At 40.9% G+C, this 8,981-nt stretch overlaps 1 protein-coding gene across 1 annotated transcript in view; it reads left to right on the forward strand.

Moving 5' to 3' along the window:
• The window catches only part of CIRSR (corepressor of RBPJ and splicing regulator), a 65,130-nt gene extending 57,926 nt beyond the window's left edge, over positions 1 to 7,204 (forward strand). The window contains 1 exon segment of the mRNA XM_089690482.1: positions 6,417 to 7,204. Coding sequence (XP_089546608.1) covers positions 6,417 to 7,080 — 664 coding nt within the window. The 3' untranslated portion in view covers positions 7,081 to 7,204.
• The last annotated feature ends 1,777 nt before the right edge of the window (positions 7,205 to 8,981 follow it).

Consider the following 8,981-nt stretch of genomic DNA (forward strand, 5'->3'; position numbering starts at 1 on the left):
GTTCTGTGCAGGAAAAATGTAGCCTGTTCTACTTTTTTTTTTTTTTTTTCTCTGCATCCGGAACACACTGGAACTGCAAGCACTGATGAGAACTGACATTGACAACCATAAAACCTACTTTTCTGTGGGATTTGGATGCAGAAAAAAAGCACACTGAAACGCATGTAGTGTGAACTGGCCGTTAATCATGAAAGGACACCTGTCACAAATATAAATATATATATATATATATATATCTCTTCTGTATTTGCTGACTGCAAGGTATAAGCTCCAGGGCTGTAGGCCTTAATATTGCTTCACTTTATAAAGAGGCATTGGCCTGGAACAAGCATATTAGAAGTCTCTACATCTGCTCTGCACATGCGTGTTCCAGGTCAGTGGTTTACAAAGTAGTAAAGGAGGAATATAGCTCTGGAGCATGTGCTTTCGCAAATGAGTCAGCAAAGGCAGAGCATGCACTTTCCAAGACAAGTTAGTAATGGAACTTTCCAAGGTCTCCTGGAAGCATTGTTTGTATAGAAATGTAGATTTGAGAGAGGAAAAGTGCACGGAAAGGATCAGTGAAGCAGTCTTTCCCAGAACTACCTTCAAGCTCAGGCTTAATGGAAGAGTCTTAAGGTGGCCATAGACTTGCGAAAAATCCTGCGATTTTTCGGACAACTTTAAAGTCCGCGGATAATCTGTTCATGTATGGGCAATTTTGTCTGCAGATTTTCGTATTTTTTTGTTTTCTCGAATATCATTGGAGCTGGAAAAATTTTAGAAAATGAGCAAATTTCTTCCCATTCATGGCAATATCCCCCGATTTTCTAAACGACAAATTAATGCGCATGTGCGATGACCTGGAAGTTTCTTAGGGAATGAATTTCAGAAGCCAGTCTTTGCACCATACTCTGCTCTTCCTTGCTTTCTTTTTTTTTTTTTTTGTTTTCCATTCTTCTCCAGTGCTAACACAGCAAGCGTTATAAGGGCCAGGTTTTTTTGCGGGTTAATTTGGGCATTTTAATACAATAAATGAAGAAAATTCGTAGGAACGAAACGTTGCTGATGTCTTGCCGGCAGATTCCGAAAAGAGGGAGGGACAAAAAGGTCACCAAACGACAGCATTTCCGCCCAAAAAACAACATAATTTCCTGTAGAGGTGACAATTACAGAGGATTTATCCACCGATTTTCGTTCTAAATGGTGTTCTAATTGGCTGTACGGCTGACCAATTTTTCGCTTATCAGAAGAAAAATCGAGAGAATTTTTACAAATCTATGGCCTGCTTTAATCAATCAATCCAATCAGCCCCAGACTTCTCTGTTTATCCCCCTACAAGCATGTAAATAACTTTGCCCATGCCTTGGTCTGTTTTCAAGATATTCTACACTCACCGGCTACTTTATTAGGTACACCTTGCTAGTACCGGGTTGGACCTCCTTTTGCCTTCAGAACTGTATTAATTCTTTATGGCATAGATTCAGCAAGGTGTGGAAACATTCCTCAGAGATTTTGGTCCATGTTGACATGATAGCATCACACAGTTGCTGCAGATTTGTTGGCTGCACATCCATGATGCGAATTGCCCTATCCACCTCATCCCAAAGGTACTCTATTGGATTGAGATCTGGTGACTCTAGAGGCCATTGGAGTACAGTGAACTCATTGTCATGTTCAAGAAACCCGTTTGAAATGGTTTGAGCTTTGTGATATGTATCATCCTGCTGGAAGCAGCCATTAGAAGATGGGTACACTGTAGTCATAAAGGGATGGACATGGTCAGCAACAATACTTAGGTAGGCCATGGCGTTTAAACGATGCTCTGTTGGTACTAAGGGGCCCAAAGTGTGCCAAGAAAATATTCCCCACACCATTACACCCCCACCACCAGCCTGAACTATTGATACAAGGCAGGATGGATCCATGCTTTCATGTTTACGCCAAATTCTGACCCTAACATCTGAATGTCACAGCTGAAATTGAGATTCATCGGACCAGGCAACGTTTTTCCCATCTGCTATTGTCTAATTTTGGTGAGCCTGTGCGAATTGAGCCTCTGTTTCCTGTTCTTGGCATAAAGGAGTGACACCCGGTGTGGTCTTCTGCTGCTGTAGCCCATCTGCTTCAAGGTTCAACATGTGCGTGAGATGGTATTCTGAATACCTTGGTTATACCGAGTGGTTATTTGAGTTACTGTTGCCTTTCTATTATCTCAAACCAGTCTGCCCATTTTCCTCTGACCTCTGAAATCAACAGCAGATTTTCGTCCACACAACTGCCACTCAGTGGATATTTTCTATTTTTCTGACCTTTCTCTGTAAACCCTAGAGATGTCCTAGTAGATCAACAATTTTTAAAATACTCAGAGCAGCCTGTCTGGCACCAACATCCATGCCATGTTCAAAGTAGCTTAAATCCCCTTTCTTCCCTGTTCTGATGCTCGGTTTGAACTTCAGCAAGTTGTCTTCACCACGTCTAGATGCCAAAATGCATTGAGTTGCTGCCATGTGATTGTCTGATTAGCAGTTTGTGTTACCAAGCAATTGAACAGGTGTACCTAATAAAGTGGCCGGTGAGTGTATATTGTAGACCCTGTGACAGTAGTAGGAGTTGGGGCACTCTATGTGTACTCTGTCACATACAAATGGTGCCCGACTACAACTCCCTAAGAGTCTTGAGACATTTAGTGGGTTGTCTGTTCGTTGATTCCAGCAATAGTTTGAGCAGGCTTTTGTGTGGCTGTATGGGCAGTGATAGAGGAGAAGAAAAGTCCTCTATCATCACTGCAGCATCAAGGGAGTAGGCATTATTGAATGTTCTGAATTGGCAAGCAGACTACTGCTTGTAAAGCCCATGTGTTGTTTAGCTTGTATCTTCAATTACTTTATGGTAACGCAAGGAAACGAAAACCCCTGTAGTATATTAATGTGGTTTTAATGACCAAAAATGCTGAACACACAAACTGCTTATGATTGTAGGAAAACAATACAAGACATACAGATATAAATATTCACACAACACACATGCACACGGTATCTAACCTTCATAGCAAAGGAGAATTGAGAATCAGTATGCTATAGGGATACACTAAAAAAGCACTTGGGTTATAGTGATTTTACGAATTCTGTATCCAATCAGGGCTACAGGCTAATCAAACTATTGCCGAAAGAGGATTTACTCACAGTGTAGATTTAGTGTCATCCCCAGATGAAATTCCTTCTAGCAGAATCTTTTTTGGTCTTCTGGAGTTCACTTAAGTATTCCCAGTTCTTTTTTTCTTTTAGCCGAATCAGCCTCCACTAATATACACCTACTCCCCATTTACTAGCATGTAGAGGAAGCTGATTGGTTAATCATACAAGCACTTTTGATCTTATGGTTGACAAACAATATTCCTTGGCATATGACAGCTGCATATATAGGTCTTCCTTTGAAATTCCTCAGATCCTACTATTGTTTAAGTCAAGTTGCATTTTGTTTTACCTCTCTTGTACATAGGTAAACAAGTTACCCTTTAAATGCTATATGCCATAAACAAGTACACTAATAAATACTTGTGACCCCTCTGGTCAATTTACCCTCTTGAATAGACAAACCTGCATTATTTAACCTTTGCATATCTGTAAACAGGTTTCCCTTTGAAATGTCCATGACCTTATACATGTTTGTTTACCATTTTCGTTAGACAACCTGCGTTGTATAACTCTTGCAAATTTGTGTACAAGTTCCCATTGGTGTTTGGTGTGCCATTACAAACCCTATTTTATTCATCTTGTCAAAGTAAGCCATTTGCCTTTTTTAACAGAATTGGCAGATAACGTATGCCAGTTTAATTAAATCACTTTTGAGAATGTAAATGACCAAACTGTCTGACCTTGTGTGTATGTGTATCGATGTGTATACAAGCTATTGCTGACCTTTAACTACATAGCCTGGGTGCAGTGTTTTGACCAGAACTCCTCCAAAACAATGGGAGCAATTAAAAAATATGTACATTGCCCATCTAATTGTATACATTTGTTCCAATATATAACAATAGTATCTGTTTCCTGTTGTATTAAAGGAACGCATGTGTGAACATTGTTCAAATGGCATTTGTCTGAGAAATGTTCATGCAAGAAAGCTGTTTACTTCTGAAAAAAATCATCAAATCTAGTGCGTGCGTGTGTGAGATGTAACACATATGTAACGTGTATGGCATGGTACTGACAACCTGCCTGCTGAGGAAAGGGGATAGATGACACTGGAGGTCTTTCAGCCTAGAAGTCAGCAAGCCACCATGGGTTGTAGTGCACTTTAAAGAGCACATGGAGACACACACTTGGGATGATTTACTAAAATCGGGAGAGTGGAAAATCTGGTGCAACTGTGCATAGAAACCCATCGGCTTCCAGGTTTTATAGCCAAAGCTTAATTGAACAAGTTTGAGTTAGATGATTAGCTACCATGCACAGCTACACCAGATTTTGCACTCTACAAATTGAGGTTGATTTACTAAAACTGGAAAGAGATCAATAATGCTGCATTTCCATGATCGGTACATCCTACACCACTGGGAATTAACAGTTGAATCTGGAGTTTGCCTTTAAAGGATAAGTTCACCTTTTGTGACAAAAATAATAAATGCACATTCTTTTGCAGGTAAAAAAAAAATGTGCATTTATTATTTTTGTATGCAGGAGCCTGAAAAGCAGTGCACCAGAGATCAGTAGATCGCTGATGCCATACAGGTCTCCTGCAGACCTGTCAGAATATCTGCTTGCAGTACGGGATGTATGAGCAAGCAGATATTCTGACAGGAAGCTTCAATTAACTAGTTCATTAACCTCCTTGGCGGTATTCCCGAGTGTAGCTCGGGGTAACATTTCAGTACCAAAAGCGGTAACCCCGAGCTACACTCGGGAATACCATGTGGCGCTGCTCCGGCATGTGTTCTTCACTTACCTTACCCTGCGCTCCCACGATGTGTCCCCTGCAGCGTCCCCGGCCATCTCCTCCGGCCGATGCCAGCATCCGGCTTCTGTGTCCTGTCCCTGTGACGTCGGGACGTACGGGCGCCGCCGGCGGCGGGAAATTTAAAAATTTTAAAAAATGTCTTTTTTTTTTTTTCATTTTACACAGTAAAACATTGCTGTTTCAACCTATTTCACATACATATTGTCCCTAGTGCTTTGTCCTGCGCCCTGCCTGCATTTTGTCTGTTCTTTCTGCCTGGAAACTGAGAAATGTCCATGGCGTCCAAAAAGTGTCCCTTTAGGTCAAAAGCGGTTTAGATCAGCTAGAGAACAGCGATAGTAAATCAGAACCACTTGCAGAATTGAGTGATAATGATTCGTGGGGGAAATTCATCATCAGAAACTGAAAACGATTTTGCGACTGAGCTCAGCAATGTGCGAACTTGGCGCTATATTTCAAATTTCAGTGTTTTTGGTTTGATTATATTATTGAATTAAATTTTTTATTATTTTTATATTATTTTTATGATTATTTATTAAATTATAATTTATGATTTTGTGTTTCAAATTTTATCATACCCGGGATGTTTACTAGACTCTTGTTCGGACAGATTTCAGTGAGTTTTTCCTAAAAATTACAGCCTACAATAAAAAAAATACATATTTCCATGCAAAAAAATGATACCGCTTTCAGCACCAAAAATCTGAAATAATCATACCGCCAGGGAGGTTAAAAGCTAAAAGCCAACAGGCTGCCAGGACTTGTAGGCACTCATTCACAGAACTCTGTGAATGAGTGCTGTGGCCGTGTGGGCGGAGCCCCTCACGGCTACGCTGTTTTCAAATCTGACAAATAGTACAGGGAGAAGCTTCCCCATACTATCTGTCAGAGGGAGGTGGGGTGGTGGGAGTGGCTGCAGCTATGGGAACATGTAACATGAAAAACGGGTGGAACATGTAACATGTTCCCAAAGGTGAACTTATCCTTTAACCCCTTCTCGCCGACGCCTCCCGGCCCTTTAAGAGATTCTGACGTCGGGAGGCGGGGCGGTGGGGGCGTGGTTTAGGAATCATGTGACCGCCGTGATGACGCGTCACGGCGGTCACATGATCGGGAAAGGTCCCGTTCGAAAGAGCGGAGCGGGACCTTTCCGTGAGTACTACACATGTGTGCGGGGAGCGCGCAGGGCGCGCGCTCTCAGCACATATGTATTTAGTTCCATGGACGCAAATGTGCGGCCGCTCGGCGTCTAGGCCCAGACGCCGGGAGGCCGCACATCTGCGTGCGGCCGGCGCAAAGGGGTTAAGCTGAGTGCAAGGTTTCATGGACAAACCGTATAAAACTCCAGGTAAATTTAATGAGGTATCTCACTTGCACAATGTCCAGGATAAAACTAGCAGTTCACCAAATTTTTGTTGCCTTAAGTTTCTGTACAAACTGCATTTTGGCTTGATTTTTGTTATTAACTCCTGTTTCAGAAAATTAGATCACCTTGAAAAGAAGAAGAAAAAGAAAGACAAGAAAAAGAAGCTAAAGAAGAAGAAAAGCAAAAGTAAACAAAAGAAACACAAAAGTAGCAGCTCCTCTAGCGGGTCTTCTAGTAGTAGTGACAGCTCCTCTGATAGTGAGGATGAGAAGAGATATCGGAAAGAGTCCAAAAAAACAAAACGTGCCAAGGAATCTGACAGCAGTAGTGACTGTGAAGAAAAAAACGTGTCGCGGAAGAGCAGAAGAGAAGATGAACCTTCCTGTAGCAAGAGAAAAGATTATAGTGATAGGGAGGAGAACAGCAACTTCCGAACTGAGAACCAAAGGTCCCAGAAAGAAAAACGAGAACATCACAAGGCAGAGGAACATAACCGGTCACATCAAAGAGAGGACAGACCAGAGAAAAGCCATAGACCTGAGAAATCTAGATCTAAGCGGAGTCCAAGTAATCGATCTAGAAGTAACAGGTATACTAGCAGGAGTCCAAACAGAAATGATCATCGCGACAGGAAGAAGTATGACTCTGAGAAGAGACGCAGAGAGTCGAGGAGCAGAAGCAGAGACTGAAGGAGATGTAGGAGCCATGAAAGAGATCAGACTTTTGCCTACTGCAATCAAATTATACGGTTTTGTTTGTTTTTTTTTTGTAATTGACTATGTATGAGGGAAAGAATTTATTGGATCAAACAATTGCAACACAGATATGATCTTGTATAAATATTTAGTCAGTCAACAGGGTTGACTTCTTTGCCTATAAAGTAGAAAGTGTTGGTTACTACTCCATTTTGTTTTGTGTGAGGTTTTTAGTATTTGATATTCTCGTTGCTCTAAAATTGCTTTTGAAAGGATAATTGTATTTTCTAAAAAAAAACAAACAAAAGATTCTTGCCATAGGGGAACTGTATGCCACTAATGTGTTTTGAGACATTTTGAAGCTGCGGCTGCTTGGCATCTGCAGCATCTTTAGATGCTCCTACATTACAATGGCATTTGTTTGTTGTGGGAGGAGAATGAGGAACAGGGTTTGTGTCATGCTACCTTATAGTGAATTAAAACCTGCCAAATACAGACCCTGCCCCCAGTTTCTCATTGCTCAGGCCCACTATTGGCTGGACAACTGAATTTTTTTTCAAAATAAAACATATTTTATCATTGGGTAGCATACAGGCTTCCTACTCCATGGGAAACTTTTGTTAATTAAAAAAAAAAGAAAAAAAAGAAAAAGAAAAACAGTGGGCGTAGCTTGTAAAATAAGGCCCCAGGTCCATAGCAGAAGCACCTCCCAAGCTTGGTTTATGCCTAACATCATGAGATCCTCAAAACCCAGTCAGTTCTCTATAGAAATAATCTATCACAGATTTCATATTTGAGCTTAGCCTGCTCTCCCACACCTATATCTTTTAATTGGCCTGGAAGGCTGCCCTTTGCATTTGGTTACCAATAGGTAAGCACAGGAGGTGGAGAGAGTTATATAGAGAAGCTTTGATTGATTTTATGCTTCCAAAATAGCTATTTCAGTGGCACCAATTTCTATAGGAGTGCCACTATAAATTAATCTAATTTTTTGTTTGTTTAGCAAAGCCACCTCATTCATGAATGATGAGTGATGTGGCTTTGTTAGGAAAAAAAACCCCACTAAATTATAAATATTAATTGTCTAGCTATTGTGCAATGGTTTCAATATGTTGCTAACTTGGCATAAATTTGCAGATCAGGGGTTATCTTGATCCTTGTCTTCTTCCTGCATGCATGTTACTTGTCTGTACTCAAAGTATTGCAGTCATATGATTAGTACAACATCCAGGCAACCAAAAATGTCATTAATGGCAGTTCTTTGTTTTGTATCTGCTTGCATCGATTACCTTTAAAATGTATGTCTAGAACCCAGGGCCAGTGCTAGACTATTGTGTGCCCTAGGGAAGACCAGCTACTTGCATCCCCCCTCCAAAAAAAACCAATAAATAATTAAAAACAGTAGAAAATATTATGTAGAATACGAAAGCAATAAAAGTGAGCGCTCATATGGGTAAGCAGCTAGGCACTCAAGGAAACCAAATAAAGCCTTGTGGAAAACGCATAAAAACCATGCAGCGCTAATGAGTAAATTAAGGTGAAAAATTATTCCAAATGACTAAAAAGACAATGAAGCAGTCATAAAATGATTCTAAAATAATGTAAACAAATGTTCCGTATTGCAACCAAAAACTTAGTCTATATATAGTGTGTTCCCCTTTAAAATCTGCAATAATGTTCCAAGCAATGTAGAGAGATTGTGCACTCACCAGATGCACAATGTAAATGTGCATTAAGAAAAATCCACAGAAGGCTCCTTTAAGAGTCTGGTCTGGGATGGGGGAAGATATCCTCCCTCTAGGTGGTTGGTCTGGTCAGGAACACATGGAGATAATCCTCCCTCTGAGTGGGTGGTAGTAACAGGAGCGCATGGGATGATAAGAAGATCCAGCTGGCCAGAAGTCCCTTTAAGGGATAGGTGGGTTCAGGTGCCTGGGTACAGGATCTCCCTTCTCTGGAATCTACTGTTGCTGGATCAGGTA

This window comes from Staurois parvus, unplaced genomic scaffold, assembly GCF_062004578.1.
Source record: "Staurois parvus isolate SC_StPar_1 unplaced genomic scaffold, SC_StPar_1.0 ptg000530l, whole genome shotgun sequence".
In the NCBI taxonomy this organism is placed as follows: Eukaryota; Metazoa; Chordata; class Amphibia; order Anura; family Ranidae; genus Staurois; species Staurois parvus.